Source organism: Mus caroli, chromosome 19 (genome assembly GCF_900094665.2).
Source record: "Mus caroli chromosome 19, CAROLI_EIJ_v1.1, whole genome shotgun sequence".
In the NCBI taxonomy this organism is placed as follows: Eukaryota; Metazoa; Chordata; class Mammalia; order Rodentia; family Muridae; genus Mus; species Mus caroli.
In genome coordinates this window covers 37,786,250-37,806,959 of record NC_034588.1, presented here as the reverse complement: position 1 = coordinate 37,806,959, position 20,710 = coordinate 37,786,250, and the positions used below count along the sequence as shown (strand labels likewise).

Here is a 20,710-nt window from a genome sequence, read left to right as displayed (position 1 = left end):
GCCAGGCTCTAGAACTTGCATTCCATCACTTCTGCTACCTTCTATTGGTCAGAGCAACCCAGAAGGCCAGAATCTGGTAAGAGAAGAAATACACCCTGCCTCCGAATGAGGGAAATGGCAACGTTGTCTTTCAAAGGCACAACGCTATCAAGATGGTGAGGTGTGTTTTTCTAACCATTTCCCCCAGCTCTTATCAGCTCTTGCCCCAGGGTTTGGAAATCTTCCCTCCACAAATATGTTTTGCCTCAGGTGGATGTCTGTACTGGCGTTTATGATGCTTTTCTGTATGAAGTTTTAGAAGGTTTTTTTGTACAACAGACTCTTAAATGGCTGGCTTCATGGGCATTTTGTTAGACGCCTCTCCTTTTCTAACTACAGCTCATTCCCCTGGATCATTTCTTTCCTGGGGCCGCACTGTACCTTGCCTTTTAGCTTGTGAAGGAGCAGCCAACTGCCTGCCGAGCACAGGCTTGTGGAACAAAGCCCTTCCTGCTGATGGGAAACTCGGTCTCTGCATCTCTGAGTCTCTTTACGACCTGAGCTCTCTCCTTTCAGCTCTTTCTCCTCTGGTTTTATTGCCCTTTTTCCCTTCCCCCCTTGACTGGGCCCAGGCAGTGGGTAATGATGTCCTTAGAAGTTTGGCTGGGCATGGGTCCAGGAGATGAGGAGACAGTTCTCTGGTACAGGGATGTCTTTGTTTGGAAAACTCAGAGCTGACATTTTTATCCTCCAAAGCATCTGCCAAAACTCCCCTGTGTAACCTGAAGTCAGTGCTGGGCTCTGTCTATCCAGAAAGGGGAAAGATGCAGTGCTCTAGAACTGCATAAAGGGTGGCTCTGAGAGTGGACATGCTCCAGAATCCAGCTGTCTGTCAGTAATTCATAGCATTGTATTGATGTCCTAGCTCTGGAGATCGGCTGTGAACCAGTGTCCAGCCTGCGACTTTTGTCTCAACGTCAGACTCCCTTCCCCTGGGCACTCAGACCATCACCTACTGTGCTCAAGGAGCAACAGACTTCCATGCACAGTAGGCAGAAAGATGAAAATCCCTGGCAGAAGGTTCCAGGCCTGTGTAGGTGTGGGGCTGGCTCTTCATTTCTAGCTCTGTTTCCACACGAAGTCACTCGGGACCTAGTGACAATAGGCCTGCCTCCCAGGGTCTTCTGAAGAAGAAAGCATATTGAGAGGCCCTAAGAATAGTGGAGGAGGGGACATGGTCTATGCATGCCAGGCCCACTGGTGGCTTTTCCAGTCATCTGCTAAGTCCAGGCTACTCCTTCCACAACATACTGATATTTGTTTGCAAAATCCCTCTTTCAAGGAAGCTGTCACAAGGTAACATGTCTTTTGTTAGGGCAGAAGTGTCTCTGTTGAGTAGCAGGTAACTGAATTTAGAATTTTAGTTGTCTTAGGGGTCATGATTTAAGGTTTCAAACCTGGTGTCAGGAGGGGAGAAGTGCCACTGAAGTGTCTTGGGGGACTCTGGAGAATAAGGGCATGAGACTCAGAGAAAGTCAGGGCAGAGGGTTCAATGCTGGACAAAGGAGACCCAGCTTTGCTTCTTGGAGAGAATGAGTACGCTAGGACTCTGACTGAGAAAAACAAGAATTTCACAGCCAAAACGATAACAAAGTGATATAAGCAGAAAGAAATGGAGATGTGGATTATCCAGTGTAACAGAGAGTTTAAGACAGCACAGAGCTGGGAGAGAAACAGACAGAGAGAGACAGAGAGAGCAGTTAATAACCAGGCTGTGTATGTTTAAGCTGACTGTGTTGCATGTAAATAGCTATTTTGTGAAGTTCTTTGAAGATAGTCCCTGATTGTGGCTGCATAATTTAATTAAAGAGGGAGGCAGGGGTTGTGCTTCCCCTCTATCCCCAGTCCCTAAAAATAGAAAGGAGAAATGTATTCTTGAGAGACTTATTTTTGACAAAGGAGAAAATATCATCACACATTAAAAAAAATTAGTATGGCATGAAATTAGTCGAGAGAATATGCAACATAAGATGGGATGGGTAGGAAGGGTCCTAGAAGGCTTTTTTGTTGTTGTTGGTGGTGGTGGTTTTTGTTTGTTTGTTTGTTTGCTTTTTCGAGACAGGGTTTCTCTGTGTAGTCCTGGCTGTCCTGTAACTCACTTTGTAGACCAGGCTGGCCTCAAACTCAGAAATCTGCCTGTCTCTGCCTCCCAAGTACTGGGATTAAAGGCGTGTGCCACCACCGCCCGGCCCTAGAAGGCTTTTAAGAGGGGGGAGAGAGGTGATGGGGATCTAGAGAATGAATAGGAATCTGTGGGTAGGCGAGACAGGATGGGGGTGGGTATCCTAGGGAGAGGACAGTGTGTGCAGGAGTTTGTTTGGGATCTAGAAGGAGATAACACTAGGTATGGCTGGACAGGAGGTCAGAAGCCATGAACAAAGGGCCCAGACAGCCAAGTGACAGGAAGTTGCTAAGCACGCACCTATCCTTGCCTGCTGGGGTGCCCATATTACAACATTGTAGGACTGGAGCAAAAGAGGCTGAACTCACAGAAGGGAACACAGTTGGGACGTTTCTGGAGAAAATTCAGGGAGAGATGCGATCATGTGAACTCAGGCAATGGTCTGGTACCCAGGAGAAGTGGGTATGGGGTCAAGGGATGCCTGCAAGGTATACAGGAATTTGATCATGGGTTTCTTCTCATTTAGAAGAGAGTAAGGAACAGGGCTGAGAGCACTTTCTGACCCAATCTCCAGAGACAAAGGTCAGGAGATAATTTGAAGGGTGGGACGAGTTCGGTTCGTAGCCAACGTTAGGGTTGCATCTAGGCCCCTGGCACAGCTCCGGGAGGTGGCGCCAGGAATGGGGGTCTACTAGATGATTCTAAACAGGAAACAATTCTCTGTGGGTAGTTAGAACTCTCTGTGGTATAGCATGGAAAGAGAACAGAGGCAGGGGCATCATCCAAGCAGAAAGTAGACGTGGTTGCTCTCTCTCTCTCTCTCTCTCAGTTCATGCAGCAAAGTCTGTGAACCCCGGGGGGGAAGACAGTGAGGAAAGAGAGGCTGACAGCTTCCAGAGATGCAGAGAGGCAGATGACAATGAGGGGGCCCCACTGAGCATCGCTGATATGGTTAGATCTCAGGGTGAAGAGTGAACGAAAGCTGAGCACTGAAAAGGAACAGAGAAAATTCTTTTCAGAAAGTTGGTTAAGAAAGGAACAGATGAGACTTGGAGAAGGGACACCTTGTAGGACAGGCCCAAGAAGAGAGTTTACAGGCAGAGGAGGGGTCTTGCGCTCTGCATCAAGTTATGAGTAATCCGGGGCTCAGCCAGCTCTCTGGGGGCCCTCTTGTGTTTTAGAAACACCCCTCAAATTCTAGATCTTAGTCACACAAGGGTAGAGTAAGGAGCTAGGGTTAGGAGGATCCGTTATGACCAACCAGAAAAATTCCCATTGTACAAAGGAGTAAACTGAGGCTCAGAAAGGTTCAGAGAAGGGAAGGGACATGCCAAGTTAACCCACATGGCAAAGGCAGGCCTGGAAGGGGAATGTGCAGCCTGACATCTTTTGCTGACCCCTAGTGTTCTTGATTTAGCTCACGATCCATCTGATCAGGCTAGCAAAACCACGCAAAGTTTGATTGGTCAGCTCCTCCACCTGTGCTTACTGTAGAGCTGCTGGACCAGTTCTCAGGCTTTTCCTGAAGCAGCTTAAGACCTATCTACCAAAGCACTGCCTAGCGTACAACTCCCGGGGGAGCCACTCACACTGTGATCTCCAAATGGTGGTCTCTGGTTCACACAACATGATGGCCCCAGGGCAAGGGCCTGTCCAGAGCTGTTGTGTACTCAGTGCACATAAGGAAAGCAGGCCTCTGACTACTGGTCTAGAGTATATTTTTCAACTTGGCAGTTGCCTTCCCATTGGGAAATGAGTTGGCAGATCAGATGAGATGGAATACCGCAAGGCAGCCTGAGTGTCATGCAGCAAGGGGCAGGGGTGGCTAGTGATGGGGACAGGAATGCTGATGGGTTACCAGGAAAGAAACGAAGATTGGGAGTCTCCTCACACATAGCTTGGCAGCCTTGACTTTTCTCCCTCTCTCTCTCTCTCTCTCTCTTTTTTTTTCTTCCCGTAGAGGAGTTTTCTTAGACACCATCCTCCCCCGTCGAGACGACAATGGCGTCAGGCCAACCATTGGCCAACGCGTGCGGCTCAGTCAGGGAGATATAGCTCAAGCCAGGAAGCTGTACAAATGCCCAGGTAACTGTGAGCCACGGGGACTCCCAGCGACTCCTAAGCATCCCATGCTACACAACGCATGCTGTGTGCCAGCAACCCCATCATCCCCTTGCCAGGAGCTGAGAGGACCACTCCTTGGCAGCTGTGGTTTCTGGTGTCTTTGTTAGGAAGCATGCAGTGCAGTGCAGCAAGCTGAGAGAGGCGTGTAGCAGGCTCAGAGCCCATCGCCTGGCTATGGGAGGCTCTTGAAGCTTCTGACAAAGCACTGAGTGAAGAGAGAAGAGAGCTCAATTATCCTGCACAGTGTGGAACGTTGCTCCGAGAGCCCCTCTTCTTTCTAGAGAACTGGGGGATGTTAATATGGCAAAGGAAGGACCAAGCACTTCTGGCAGGAAGACGAAGAGTGAGGGGAATGCTTTGGGGATGATAGGGGCACGGTTCCCTAATGAACAAGTCTCCGTGCTGTGGCCTCAGGGTTGGTTACCAGGTACATGCTATTAAAGACCAGAGAGTATCTTAGGGGTAGAGCAAAGGTTTGTTCTGTGCTAGGGCAGTGGTCCCCTCTCAGATGGACCCTCTGTGCCTTCATCTCTGTCCTGGTCTCATTTCTTTTGCTGTGATAAAATACCCTGACAAAAAGCAGCACAGGAGACGAAGGGCTTTGTTGTTGTTGTTGTTTGTTTGTTTGTTTGTTTTACTTAGAGTTTGAAGTTACAGTCTATTATGGTGGAGAAGCCAAGGCAGGAACTTAAGTGCTCACAGTCAAGAGCAGAGAGAGAAGAAATGCGTGGATCATTCCTTATTTGTCGTCTCATGTCGCTTTCTCCTGCCTTAGATAGCTTGGGACCTACTACCTAGGGAATGGTACCACCTACATTAGGCTGGGTCTTCTTACATCAAATTACAAATCAAGACAACCTCCCATAGACATGCGCACAGGCCAACCGATCTAGATAATTCCTCATTAGGACTTTCTTCCCAGGAGTTCTGTCTTGTATCAAGTTGAGAGTTAAAAAACTAACCTGCTTTGGTATCTTTTTGTTCCATGTCATTTTGAGATCAGGGCCCCAAGTCACTTCTAAATCCATGCCAAGTATCAATTGTCACAGCCAAGTTAGTGCCATTTATGGAGCAGAATGTCCTTTAGGGGACTTGAGGTGGGAGGGAGAGCAAGGCAGAAGGAAGTTCCATCACCAATAGCTCCAGTAGCTTTTCCACACCCTTCAGACAAGATAGGTTTCCATTTGCGGTTGAATATTTGGAACTGAGGCCACTGGAGAAAGTCTGGACTGTGACATTGCCCTACAATGCAGGACCATGGGGACTGCAAAATGCTGTGTAAGCTGCATCCTCACAAAACGAGGAAATATGTTCAGCCATCTCTCAATCATCTGGGGGCATGCTAGGGCTGAAATGCGGGACACACATATCATATAACCCTCTAAATTCAAGGGGAGACCTTAGAGCATTCCCTGGGAAATGCCATGGTATTTATTTAGTTACACTGTATAAGCTCCTTATTTCCCTGAAGGCTCCCAGGCAGCTGGTAAATATCCTGGAGCACACGGTAATGTATCTATTCCTGCAGAATGCTGATGATTATTCTAAAATAATTTCCATGGAACCCTCGGGGGTGTTGACTGCTGGGAGTGAGCCTCACTGTGCTTGGCAGTTGTTCTGTAATGTGACACTCAGCCCCCTGCCCCCAGCCAGGATTTCCTGAGGCAAATGATGGGCATCCCTCCGTATGCCTTTTCCTGTAGCTCCAAAGGCAGCAGAAGATGCTCCAAGGGGTCTCTGCGAGCTAGGGCGGTGGCCACACAGAGGTGGTATCAAGAGAGGAAAGAGATGTTTAAAGAGGCCCGTTGCCTGTACTTTGTGTGTAACCTCGCGGTGGAAGTCACTCAGCAAGCCACTGGCTTTGTATTTTGAGGGTGTCCCTCTCCATAATTCAGGGAATACAAATATTGTTTGCTCTCAAGCTACAGGAATTCCACTTTCTTCATTTCTTTTAAGGACGAACTAGAAAAAGTAATTTTTCCCCATGCAGGTTTTACATTCTAGACCCATTCATTACTGGGCAACCGTCAGAGACGAACAGGCCCAAGAACACACTGTAGACCATTCTAGTGTAGCTTTCTGTAGCCCTGCATTTTCCTCTGCTTTCTTGTTTGGTTGGTAGCTCTCTCAGAGGTGTAGAGCAAAAAAGAAAAGACTTGGGAAGGAGGCGAGATCACGCTGAAAACATAAATGGAAACAAAAGTGTATTTCCTTTTGGCTCTCCTGGCATGCACTTCTGTATTCTCCCTGCTATGGCTGTTGTTAGCAGTCACGAAGGCTCCGGGGTGGCTGGAGGCATGTCTCTCAGTGTTAGAGCATTTGCCTAGCATGCCCAAGGCTCTGGACTCAACCTCCTCTCTCATAACCAATCAACAAATCAAGTCTACAATCCCTGAAACACTCTGTGGATGCCAAGCCCAGAGTGGGTTCATTCAGTGTGATGCAGGTAATGTCACTGGCCCAGGAGTTGGTTCAGCTCATGGATGGAGAATGGAGATCTGGATCTAGATCAAGCCACACGGAGTCCCGAGAGCCTTTGGCAGGCACACTGAGCACTACCCCTTGGCACCAAAATGCTGCTTTTCCTTGCCCTAGCCAGAAAATGGCCATGTCCTTGGCTCACTTCCCATCAGTCATTCACATGGCATTGGCTTGGGAAAGGCTTTCACTTCACAGGCCTGGGCAGGGTCACTCGGGTGGGAGCCTCGTGTGTGCCTGCATCAGAGTTCTCTCTTTTTTTTTTTGCTTATGCAGCATGTGGGGAGACACTACAGGACACGACAGGAAACTTTTCGGCACCTGGTTTCCCAAATGGCTACCCCTCCTATTCCCACTGCGTCTGGAGGATCTCTGTCACCCCAGGGGAAAAGGTAGGTGAGAATACTAACTCTTCGGATGATATTCATGCATGCTGCACACACACCTGGGTATCACACCACACCCCATACACATGAACAGTTAGCATCATCTTTAAAAGGTAGGCTGGACCCCCATCGGGAATAGCATGACACCCTGAGCCAGGTAGAGTAGGAGGACCCGACCCTTGTGCAGTTAATAATAGCAGGTGTTCTGAGTACCTACTATGTGCCAGGAGCACATCTGCTTGCGTTGCATTCCCTGTTTTATGACCTCAAAGCCAGGCTTACCCATATACATGGAGGCCTGGCATGTACTAAATGCCACATAGGTTATGTATCAAGCTCACTGTCAGGTAAACCACACCCTCTCCTCTACCTGGACTGTTAGGATACTCTATGGGGCAAGTGTCCAGTCTAGAATTTACTGACATACTGGAGTAGTGATTTGGTAGGTGGTAATGTGGCCAGCCCTCTACCACCACCTGTGTTGATGTTCAGCCCACATCATTCACTCTAGCCTTGCAACAGCTGCTCCGTGACTGCCCTCTGGGAGGGCAGGCTGGTCAGTCATGTGTCTGATGTCAGATCCAGGAAGGAAGCCATGGAATGTCTTATAATTGGGCTTGGAGAATGCCAAGGCCCTGGGCCTCTGGAAGAAGATGTTAAGGGCTTCACAAGCTCTGTATCCATTGGCCTTGAAGATTCCATTGCCATCTAGAGCTGAGCTCAGGACCAAAACTTCTCCTTCTTAGTCCAAGGATGATATGCTCTGCTCCACTACAGGACACGTTATGTCTATTCCGTGAACAAAGAATCTGAGGGGACGTTACCCAACCATATAGTAAAATACAGAATGGGGCTTTGAACTCTGAACTTTATCTTTTCTTAAAAGATTTTTAAAAGTTTTATAATTATATATATGTGTGTTGGAGGGTGTATGTGTGTCTGTGTGTGTCTGTGCATGTATGTGTGTGTGTGCGTGCGTGTGTGTGTGTGTGTGCATGTATGTGTGTGTGTGCGTGCGTGTGTGTGTGTGTGTGTGCATGTATGTTTGTGTGTGTGTGTGTGTGTGTGTGTGTGTGTACAGGTGTCCATGGAGTCTAGAAGAGAGCTGTAACTGATCCCTGAACCCAGATCCCCTGGAGCTGGAGTTACAGGCAGTTAGCCACCCAACATGGGTGGTGGGAGCTGAGCTAGGGTGCTCTGCTAGAAAAATACACACTGTTAACTGATAAGCCATCTCTTCAATCTTTATCTTTTCATTGGAAAAATCCAGATTTTTTTTTAGCTTGTCTCAGATCACCCCTCTTTCTTGGGCTTAGGTAAGGGGATATTCTTGTGTTCCCACATCTCTCTAGGATAACACATGTCATAGCATGTCTCAGTATCACCACTGCTGTATTCTATCAAGTCCTTAAGCACACTGAGGACAGAGATTGTCCACATCAGTCCCAGCATCCCACTTTGAATGGATATGTGGATATATGAGGATGGAGCCAAGCCCGGTCAACTAGAGATAGTGGGATGTATTAGATATGCTCGGGTCTCCACAGCCAGCCTGCAGATATTCTTACTTCATAACTTTAAGTATAAGGTGAGAACCAGAGAGCTGTGGTCATGGTCCATTGAGAGCATTTTCTACACACACTGGACTCTTTCCTCAGTAAGCCATGTAGTTCACATCCTTGCACCAACCCCACATGCTAGATGCTGTTATCCTGCTTATCATAGAGTAGAAATTGGACTTATGCAAGGTGACTAAATTTGATGGAGAGTTGAGACATGAACCCACACCACTGTGGACCTCAGAACCAGAATATTGGACTACCATCATGTTACACAAAGGAGATAGAGCTCACACAACATACATTTACGCCTGCATAGACACTATCTCGATTAAGTATTAAGACAATGCCAGGGCTTGGAAGACTACACAGTGGGTAAGAGTGCTTGCTGTGTAAGCATGAGGATCTGAGGTCAACTCTCCAGCACTCAAATGAAAAGCCCGGAATGGCCCATGCATGCCTGCAACCCAACATACAGGGATGGAGACAGGCAGATTCTGAGAGCTTGCTGGTAAACCCCTACAGCCAGAAGGCCAAGCTTCTGGTTCGGTGAGAAACCTTGTCTCAAAAAAATCAGGGGCTAGGTGACAGAAGAAGACAAATGACATCTTTTTCTGCCTTCTGCATGTCTGTGTATATGTGTGCGTGCACGCATGTACACACACACACACACTTGCACATGTATGCAAACATAGTGTGGTTGTCTTCTTGAACCCAAGCTATAGACCTCTTGCGTGGATATGACTGTGCCTTCTAGAGGTGCTAACAGGCAGGAAGCAGGAGGAGGAGGAGGAAGAGAAGGGGGCCTGGTAATCCCCACATTGTTGACTTGCTGCACAGCAGGACTGTGTGATATGTTTAAACCGTGTAAGCTTCACTAAGTCTCAATTATTAGTGCTCACTAGGGGCACAGAGAATATACATCGTTGAAATTCCTGCAATTATTCCCATTTCTGCCTCACCCAGCCTTCCCCAGAGCTGCTGGTAATTAGCAAACTTGATTGACTCTCAGAGTACCTCTCGCTCATCACCTCTTCCCCCGATGGTCTTTATGGTTCACTAACATACTTAAAATAATCAGCCTGAATAATTATCCCTCTCAGTCAGACCATGAATGTGTTTCCAAGGAAGTTTTACTAACATTTCCTCAGTGTAATCTTAAAAGAGCAAAGACTAAAGAATTCTTGTGGGGCCGGCTTAGAGGCATTCCTGAACCCTACCGTCTCATCACGAGCATGATGCAGAGTTGAGAGAAACCCAGGGACACCCCAATTTAAGATGCCGCTCAGCTCGAGTTCCTCACCCCCTACGCATCTGACAGACACGCCCATGGCACACACACCCACATACAACCCCATCTGTTGTACTCATTCTTCATTTCCTAGGCGACCACTGGGCTCCGTGGAAGAATCCCACTGGATGGGGATTGGCCCTGGGGAGGGAGTGGGCTCTCTCAGTGTTGATCAGGCTAGAGAGAAAGCCAGTGAGGGACTGGGGGATGTCAGCTGTGATACACTAAGGGCACACTCAGTATAGTCTAACTTTTAAAAACATGCTTTTGGAGTACTTCCTGCACGCCAGACACAGCACTAGTCACTCCGCATGCAGGTTCTCTCACAGACTCCTCCACAACCTGGCGGTGTGCACATTGTCTTTCAGATGAGTACTTCCTCAAGATTCTAGAGCCAGTGAGGGGTGGAACTGAGGCCAAACCTGTCTGATTAGATACCCCTGAGAGGGAGAGACAATAGGGAGTCCTAAAGATCAAATATCACGTGGTTCCACCTGTGCACAAGACTTACCATGGGGTACTTACCTGGGCCCAGTGAGGACTTTTGTAACCTATAGAGCACTGAGAAAGAGACACAGGCTGGCCTTGGAGAGTCTAGAAAACAAGGCAGGTTTGACTTATAAGATAAGGGTATAGGGATTTCTTTAGGGATTTTCTAAGTGTGGGGTCGGGGCAGTCAGAAAAACCTGAGGTGTGAGTTGTGGAAATCTGGGTAGTCTAGGGATCATGCCAACAGTAGCCGTTAGGCAGGGACGTTGAAGAGAAGCAGCACAGGAACACGCTGTCAGTGGCCAACCAGTAAGAAGGAAGAGATGACAGAATTAAATGGGTGGACCGAGTTCAGGAAGGGTTTCAGTGGGGGAATGATAGCACTTGAGGAGTGAGAGGTCCTGGCTGAGGGATGCTGACTGCAGCCATGCTCAGATGCACTTGAGCTAACCCCAGACCTTCTGGAATGATTGATGATGTTACAAGAGCCTTTCGTATCTCTGAACCTCACTGACCTCTTACCTCCTCCCTAATCCCTAGTCTCAATTCGTCCTTGCCTATCTCTAAGTGCATCTTGCTTTCTGTAAACCACCTTGCAACTTCAAAAGCTCAAGAGACTCCCCAGACAGAGCTAAAGGACCTATCTCCCTCTGTTTACTCACCATCCCAACTAAGGTTTATTATTTGATGTCAGGAGACTTCCTGTGTGTGTGTGTTTTGAGAAGATGCTCCTACTGTGGTCTGAGGGCTCTGTATGCTAAGGGGGTAACATGAGAGCATTGGCACGTAAGGCGGTCTTCGGGCTTTGTTGTTCAAACCTACTTTATGGTAATTCTTTGCAGATCATCCTAAATTTCACCTCCATGGATTTGTTTAAGAGCCGCCTGTGCTGGTACGATTACGTGGAGATCCGGGATGGTTACTGGAGAAAGGCCCCCCTGTTGGGTGAGTGGACATCAGCCTTCAAAGAATGAGAGATGGGGTGTGTTCTCCCTATCTGGAAGGTTCCGTCTAGCAGCTGGCACAGGAAGCTCTCAGGCGCTCTTGTCATTGTAAAACTCTGACCACTCCATTTGGCCACACATGTTAAAGGCTTTTAAAAAAACTGTCAGCACCTTATGACCCAGCAATTCCACTTCTTGGAATGTCTCCTAGGGAACTAATTAAGGAAGTGTGCAAAGCGCTAGCAACGGGGAGGTGCACTGAAGCAGGAAGAATCAGCAATTTAAATGTTCAGCAGTAAGGCTCAGCGGAGTAAGTTGTGACACACCTTTTCCACGGAAAATTTCCATCCAATAAAAATAAAGCTGGAGGGGAGTGTGTATCGATACAGAGAGATTTCCCCAGCACTCTGTAACCTGTGCAATGTTACAGAGTGGAGTAAATAAAATTATTTCAAACACATGCATGTACGTAAAGATGTGTATAAGGCAGGAATTGCAGTTAGCGGCTGTCACAGGCAGAAGAGATCGGAATGGGACCGGTTTGATGAAGTAAGGAGCACACCTGTGCTGTCTTAAATTGTCAGAACTAAATTACTTAAGCCATTGCGTGGGCCGAATCCAACGGCGAGGAACCATCTTATGATTTACGATATAAATCTCCAATAAAATTAGAGATGTAAGGAACCCATAGTGGATATTTTAGAGGATTTTTTTTTTAATGTTTCTATTCTGTTCTTGGTTTGGTTATCTCTTCCGGAGTTTCTGGTGGGCAGGGATTACTTCTGTGGAGTAGACAAGAGTACAGACTCACCCACCAAAGGCAGCTTGGACCTTTGAGCAAAAGATCACAGGAAGACACTATAAAGAGAAAGGTTTCCTGAGAGAGATTTCTCTTGATGGCCACGGAAGATTAATATCGCCTAGAATCAGTGGTCTTGGGTTTTGGGAGCCGACTCTGGGACTCATTGGCCTGAGGAGGAACTGCAGGGAGAAACAGACCAACAAAGAGGCAGATGAAGGAGTTGCAGTTGAGTGTGGGGACGTTCTCATTGCTAGGACGATCTGAATGATGCCCTCCTGGCCTGGTCAAGTCCAAGGTTTTGGCGATAACTTGGTCCCCCGTAGTCCTCCATGTGAGTGGAAAAGCCACATTTGCCGTGTTGCCAGTGATGAATGGGGAAGGAGCTGTTGCCAGGAGAGTTGGCTGCAGATGGTGATGAGAAAGAAAGCCCTGATGTAGTGCTAGATCCTGGGGGACCAGGATGATACAGTCACACCAGACAGAGTAGTCTCTAGGGAATCTGTAGCCTTCTGCATGAGTAATCTGTAGCCTTCGGCTATCAATGGGGATGGCCCACAAGTGCCTGCATCTAGAAAGATGTGAGTTTAATTTCCCAAGGGTACAAACAGGTGGGAATGTGTGTCCTTAGATGCTCCAAAGTGCTAGGAGCAGCTAGGTCTGTGTGCTATGCATCAGGTAGTTCCTAGTCCAGATATACAAGCTAAGTTCCCTCTGGAAGTGTGCTTAGGCATGTGAGCATAGACAAGTGGTTATACTGCCCAAGACAGGATAGAACCTGTCTGCACTGGGTTCTGTTTCTGGCCTAAAATGAACAGACATGGAAATAGCAGTCAGAAATCTAGGTCACAGGTAGCATTGGTCAGGTGTGCCAAAAATGGCAGTGTGCAAAGGCAGGGAGATGACTGGGCAAGGAAAGTGCTTTTTGCACTAGTGTAAGGACCAAAGTTTGGATTCCTAGCACCTCCGTAAAAAAAAAAAAAAAAAAAAAAAGGCACTATAGTATATGTCTGTATCCCAGGACTAGGGGGTAGTAGTGGAAATGGGGTGGGGGGGTCCCTGGAATCCCGGAGCCAGCCAGATTAATTGAACCAATGAGGTCCAGATTCAGCAAGAGACCCTATTCTCAAAAACTAAGGTGGAGAATCAGGAAGACACACAATGTTGATCTCTGGCCCCACATGTGCCTGGATACATATATGTAACTGTATTCACATCCTCACGCATGTATAAGTGCACCTGCACACATGTATGCATCCAAGAGCCCCCCACACACATACCCCAACCAAGGCTGGGCTCCTGGGAGCAGGGGTTTTTAAACTTGTCTGAGTACCATCATTGCCTGAAAAATATCTCTAGGTAAGACTCCTGGAATACAACTTAAACAGAACCCACAAAAGTGGATCAGAGAATGATCGGATTAGCCTGTTGTGTGTCCTGTCTAGTACCAAACACACAGAAAGGCTGCTCAAGGATGGAGCGGTTGCCTCCAAGCAAGGAAGCATGCAGATGGCAGGCAGCATTATGCTGTGTCTTGGTTACCTGTCTACTGTTTGGATCCCCCACGATAACATGTTATAAAAGCCATGTGGGAAGGGCTTCATCAGTACAAGGAATAGGAGACCCTCAATCTGACAGACACCTTCAAGTCACTGCACCCCTCATGGCACAGGAAAGCCAAGCTTCTCGCACGTACTGAGTACCTAAGGCCTCACGGCTAGCTAGTGACTGAAGTCAAACCAGAATTCCACTGTCCTGGTAAAGGGGACAGGTGACTGCTGAATATTTACAGTCCTTCCCTCCCAAGTTGTTGCTTATCTGGGAGTCAAAGCTAACAGGCTTCCTGGATGTCTACTTGCCGAGGTTGGCAGCCCTGCACCCCAGGAATGGGTTAGACCAAAACCATGGGAGAAAGGAGCCAGAGTTTCCCAGAGAGTGGACACGGGCTGGTTTCCAGGCGTTCCCTTTGCTTGAGTGGCAAGCAGGAATTGTCTCAGTAGGGATCCTGGTGTCTCTGCTGCACTCAGTACTGGGACGGGACTTGTGCAGTTTATCAGTTTATTGGTGGTGGTGGTGGCTTGGGGTGATGGTGGGGGACGGGGGTTAGTGCTCATATTTTATCTGAGTCATTGTTCTCTTTGTGGGTCTTTCTCTTTATATCTCTCTTTCTCTCTGTCTCTTTCTCTCTGTCTCTGTCTCTCTCTGCCTCTGACTCTGTCTCTGTCTCTCTCTGCCTCTGTCTCTCTGTCTCTCTCTCTCTCTCTCTGTCTCTCTTTCTGTGTGCACGCACACACACACACACACACACACACTCACTCTCTCTCACACACACACAGCGTTGCAGCCAAGACATCACTCTTCATTTGCAGGCACACCCTCCTGTGCCAACTATTTGGTCCGCTCTGATGTTTCCAAATGCAGTCGTTAGTGAATTTTTGTGTTTGGAACAAGTGCATTGTGTTGGCTAAGCTGGTCCCTGGGAGGGGTCAGTGCCATGCAATCTGCCAGGAGGGGCAGGTCAAGGCCCCTTTGGCAGGAGGGAGAGCGGATTAGGGCGGATTGTAAAGTAGACATCTTTGCTGTGAAAACCTCGGCATCGCATTCTCTTTCCCAGGGCAGTGTGCGAAAATCCAGGCATAATACGCGCATAACTTTTTATGAATGGACCCTTTATGACTCCCCGCAGAGCCCACTTGGAGTGTCCTCATCTGCATCTCCTCTTGATGTCCTTATTAAAGGCCTTTAAACCCAGGAACGAGATTTCAGTCCAGGAACTGACTGACACCTCTCTGTGCCCGTTTCCTGCCAGCCTGCCCGGCTCTTCCGAGAGAGGCTGTTTGTGGCCCAGGTCTGCACTTACTGGGTTTAAAAGAAAATTATAGATGAGAATATTTCACAGCTAGTTAAAGATCACAGATGGAATTTCCGTGCCGGGGCCACTTGCCCTTCCTTAACAGGGTATGCGTAAGGGCTCGGGGTGGCGCCAGAAGATCCGGTCAGTCATCTTAAACATTGCCCTTCAACGTGGACTCCCCTCCCCTGTTGCTGTAGAGGAAGCAGCCCCAGCACCATATTTTTGTCCGCAGAGCTGCCTTGCCGTTCGGTGTTTCCATAACACACCCAAAAGCCCCTTATCCTGTTTCCTTGAAATAGGGAGGGGAGTTCAGAAAGGTCCGGCTGGCCCATCGAGTCGCGTGGCCCCACTCCTGAGGCTTCCTGGGCTAGGGCAGTTTCCCAAATGAACAGAAATGATAGCGTAAGGCCAACAGCCAAGCCTGGCACCCGCACAAATGTGCTTAGTGATCTTCCTTTGTGCTTGTCTTATTCTGAGCTGGGAAGGGAGTATGGCACTTTCACTCCCAGGATGCACCTTTGGTGTCCTATCCAAAACTGCACCATGTTCAGGACTAGACCCCAGTTCCTTTTGATGGTGGTGATGATGATGATGATGGTGGTGATGATGATGATGGTGGTGGTGGTGGTGATGATGATGGTGGTGGTGATGATGGTGGTGGTGGTGGTGATGATGGTGGTGGTGGTGGTGATGATGGTGGTGGTGGTGACGATGATGATGGTNGATGATGATGGTGGTGGTGGTGGTGGTAATGATGATGATGATGGTGATGATGGTGGTGGTGATGGTGGTGGTGGTGATGATGATGGTGGTGGTGATGGTGATGATGGTGGTGGTGGTGGTGATGGTGATGATGATGATAGTGGCCCCAACAGTCTGGATCTCAAACTGCCAAGCTTCAGATCTTGCTTTCACCTCCAACTTTGAGACAAATGTTCTCATCCTCACTTTTCTCATCTGTGAAATGGGGATAATAACAGTACCCGATTCAAGGGGGGGGGGAGCAGTGTGTCTGTGTCAGATTTGCCTTTCTGTGACAAATTGCCTGAGGGGGAATTAACTGGAAAGAGAAAAGATTTACTTGAGCTCATGGTTTTAGTCCATAGTCACTTGACCTGATTGCTTTCAGTTTGGTGACAAGGCCAGAAGCACCTGGCAGAAAAAAAAAATTGCTGATGCTTCATGGTGGCATGAGGGTGTGGGACAAGAAGAGAGAATATTCTTTGAAGACAAGCTTCCATTGATCTAGTTCCGCCCACCTCTAAGTAGCCCCTAAGCTATGAGTCTATCAATGACTGAATTATCCATTGATAAGATCAGAGACCTCAAGTTGCAGAACCCTCCCCCTCCCCCCCCAAGGCCCCACATATGACCACTACTGTGATGGGACCCAGACCTGCTGCCTAGGAGCTTTCTGGGCACATTCAAGGTCCAAACCACAACCAGTGGGGATGAAATGAGACAGTCCTATGTGAAACACTTCAGACAGGATCTTAAGCAGACACAGTCAGTGACTAAGGGGGACTTTGACTTGTCAGTGTCTGTGCTGGCAAGGCAAAGGCTGAGATGTCAGCTAAGAATTACAGAGAGATGGGGGATATTTGCTGAGGCAGAACAATACACCTGCCGGGGCTGGATAGGGGCGGGTCAGCCTGCGGCAGGGGTGACAGACAGTTCCTCTTATTGAGTTAGGTGGGTAGGTAATAGAATATAGACCTCCCCCCCTCTCACTTGGAATCAGTTCTCAGTGGCTGTAGCAGCTGGGATTTAAAAGGATATGCAGACTGGAAACCTGAGCTAGGCGAAGGAGTCCTGCTTAGGGCTGTTGTGGTCTGACTGCACAGTGCTCCCTCTTGCAAAAAGGTGGTGCTCCCCCCTCCTCCGTGCTTACTAGTTGTTTACTAAAAGCTCATCACAGCAATCAGCTGTACCATAGATGCCATTCTCAAATTGTATAGGCCTCCAATCTGTTTTTTTCTTCAAGCGTATGAGTGCATGTGTGTGCTGTGTGTGCATGGGTGGCCATGTATTTGGGAGCATGTATGCACATACTGTATGTGTATGCAGGTAGGACCCCCACTGGGCGTCGTTCTTCAGATACCACCCACCGTCAGGCTGTCGAGCCAGTGAGGCTCCACCTCTCTAGTGTGAGAACTGTAAGAATACACCTCCCAGCTGTCTTACCTCACTTTTGGGGCACAAATTTAAGTCCTTGTGCTTACACAGAGGCATCTCCCCAACTCTTCCAATGTACTTTTCCTTCTCAAAGTCTCAACAGTCATTTTATTGCACTAAATAGGAAGACCTCTAAATCCAAAGGATTTATCCTGCTAGAGAGAGCCAGAACCAGGAGAAAGCAGAACTGACTGGCAGCCCTCAACCCTGTTTTCCCTCAAAGAGTATAAGCCAGAGCTGACCATCTGGAAAAGGCCACAGTGTCACCATTTCCTTCCCCAGCCTATGACTTTCTACTTTTCTCAGAAGAATAAGACATAATTATGGTGTCTAGTGCCTCGACCAGGGCTTCCCACCCACTCATGATTAAAGTCCCTGCCTTTGTAAACACTGGAAGCCAGTTACAGTGGCACGTGTTTATAATTCCAATGCTGGAGAGGCTGGGGCAGGAGGATCCAGCAAGTTTGAGGCCAGCCTGGGCTACTTAGTGACAATAATGCCAGCCTGGGCTACAAAGTGAGACCCTGGGCCTGTTTCCTTATTGTCTCAACTTGAGGCAGCTCAGGTGACACCCAAGTCCACGTGGACCTTCCTCCAAGCTGGTGAGACACTCTATGGCTACTCAAGGCCTGTGAACTGTGGGAAAGTCACCTCCATACTTGCTCAGGAGTTGGTAGTCATGCTTACATGTCACCTTAGGCTTGGCATGGGGAACTCTGCGTGGCTGTGTCATGGGCAAAGATCTGGACAAGCCACAGAGACAATTCCATACTGGGCCCAGATAGAACAGGGGGCTCTTGGATCTTGTTACCCTGCTGGGCTCTGTCCAGGGGCTGGGGACACTACTTCCTGTTCTCCCAGATCTTTAAGTCTACTTGTGGCCTTCATCATCCTGCCCGAGCCATAGTCTTAGCTTGGAGGAAGAGGATGCGTAGAATCAGACCTTAAAGGTCTCCATTGTATCCTGCAAAGTTCTTCATCCCAGTCTCTCTCTCTCTCTTCCCTTCTGGGTCTATCTGCACCATCTGGGAAGCCCACTGTTCTTCAGTATTACATCTGTCCTTGAATTAATTCAAATGCAAGGAAGGTTTGGTTTCCTGGTCCCTGGCCCTACTTCCTGAGGCAAGGATAACAGAGGGCCCAGTGCCCCAAGGAGAAGGGTATGGCGTCTTCAGAATTATCAGGCAAAGCAAGCAAATGAAACAAAACAAACAAATAAACAAACATCACCGATAGCTCAGCATCATCTCTCTACCGCTGAGACTACCACAACATATGCCACAGGACCCACGTGGCAGGGAAGGTACCTGCCCTCTGTGTTGTACTTCGAGTGCCTGGAATCCACATTTGTCCATCATGGACTCACAGATAGACCGCTCTTGAGCCCATATTTGCTCCTCTGTGGAGTGCGGGGTCAGCTGCCACTCTGAGGGTCATTGCCTACTTCCTATCTTTCCTTCAGGCTGTGGTAAGGTGAGCCCAATGTCCACAGTGTCCTTCCTGACTGTCCTTTCTCTTTCCAGGGAGGTTCTGTGGCGATAAGGTACCTGAGTCCCTTGTCTCCTCGGACAGCCGGCTCTGGGTGGAATTCCGTAGCAGCAGCAGCAGCCTGGGCAAAGGCTTCTTTGCTGTATATGAAGGTTTGTTCTTGATAAAGCAGTCGGGCAGATGGCCACTGACAAGCATCTGTCCTTTAGCGCAGCCTGCTTCCTTCCCTGGAAGGCAAAGGCCATGTGTGCTAAGCTCTGTCACTGTCACAAGCTCAGTGAGCTCTCTGCTCAATCCAGCTGGGGTATCAGGCATCAGGCATCAGGGTAGAGAGTCCTGTAGAGATGGCAGTGGCCTCTGGACACCTGAATGAGCGTAAGCAGGGGCCTGACATTTCTGGACTCTTGCTTCGTCAGAAAATAGAAAACGTGGTGCTACGCAGACGTTCCGTTCTGTGTAAGAGAAAGGCTGTGAAATCACCCTGGGGCAGCTTCTGTGTGTCTTAATCCTCCCGGCTCAGAAAGGAACTGAACTGAAAACATAGCAAAGCCCCACTTTGCCTTGAATCACTGAAAATTTGGACAATCCAGATTTTCTCTGTGTAGCTACACGGCGATCCAGAGTTAAAACTCAACTCTCTCCAGGCCCGGTTTGTTAAACCCAGAGGCAAATGCTGGCTCTTGGAGCCACCTTGTGGCAATAAGAAGCCATTCACCTGTGTTTGGAAGATGTGATCAAGGACCCTTTTTTGTCTTGTGTTCTCTCTAAAGCCATGTGTGGGGGAGACATAACCAAAGATGCAGGCCAGATTCAATCTCCCAACTACCCTGACGACTACAGACCTTCCAAGGAATGTGTGTGGAGGATCACAGTGCCCGACGGGTTCCATGTGGGACTTACCTTCCAGTCCTTCGAGGTGAGCGCTGCTAGGATGCTTTCCCGAGTGTCTATAAAGACAGGGTCTTATAGTAACCCCAGCACTCAGGAAGGCAAGGCAGGAGGAAAGTGAGTTTTAGGCCAGGTTGGACCAACCAAAAAACAAACAGAAGTGACTAGGGGTGGGGCCTGGGGAAGATGGCTCAGTTGGTGAAGTGTTTCCTTGTCTTGCTGGCACAAAGGCCTGAGTTTGAACCCAAGTACCCATAAAGCCCCATGTATACTTGTAACCTCAGGGTTGAGAGGCCATGCAAGCAGCCCCAGGGGCTTGCTGGCAGCCAGCCTAGCCTAACTGGTGTGCTCTGGGGAAGTGAGAAAGCCTGTCTCAAAAAACAAAATAGTGACTTCTGAGGTTTGTTTACCTCTGACCTACAGAGAGGGGTCGGGGGAGAGATAGAGAGATGCATACACACATAGACACACACAGAGATACAAATAGACACAGACAGATACACATAGACACACATAGACACACAGACACACACACAGAGCCATACACATCGACACAGACACGCAGACACACACAGAGACACATATACTCAGATACATACATACAGAGACTCACACACACACACACATGCACAGACATACACATAGACACAGACACAGAGAGAGACATGTACACACAGACACATATATACTGAGACTCTCTCTCTCTGACTCTCTCTCTCACACACACACACATACACAGAGCCATACACATCGACACAGACACGCAGACACACACAGAGACACATATACTCAGATACATACATACAGAGACTCACACACACAGACATACACATAGACACAGACACAGAGAGAGACATGTACACACAGACACATATATACTGAGACTCTCTCTCTCTCTCTCTCTCTCTCTCTCTCACACACACACACACACACATACACACACACACACACACACACACACACACAAAGAGATGACTTTCCATTTTTGGTTAAGAACAGGAAGCCAAAAGTCCATTTCAAGCCCATCTTCCTTGTTTTTCTTAGAGCCTCCTCAGCCTGATTCATCTTGACTTT

The 20,710-nt window shown here is 48.3% G+C and overlaps 1 protein-coding gene across 1 annotated transcript in view; it reads left to right on the top strand.

Moving 5' to 3' along the window:
* The window catches only part of Tll2 (tolloid like 2), a 121,855-nt gene that overhangs the window by 79,904 nt on the left and 21,241 nt on the right, over positions 1-20,710 (top strand). Inside the window, exons 8-12 of the mRNA XM_021152072.2 lie at positions 4,122-4,246; positions 7,040-7,155; positions 11,331-11,433; positions 18,784-18,900; positions 19,519-19,664. Coding sequence (XP_021007731.1) covers positions 4,122-4,246; positions 7,040-7,155; positions 11,331-11,433; positions 18,784-18,900; positions 19,519-19,664 — 607 coding nt within the window. The remainder of the gene's footprint in view (positions 1-4,121; positions 4,247-7,039; positions 7,156-11,330; positions 11,434-18,783; positions 18,901-19,518; positions 19,665-20,710) is intronic.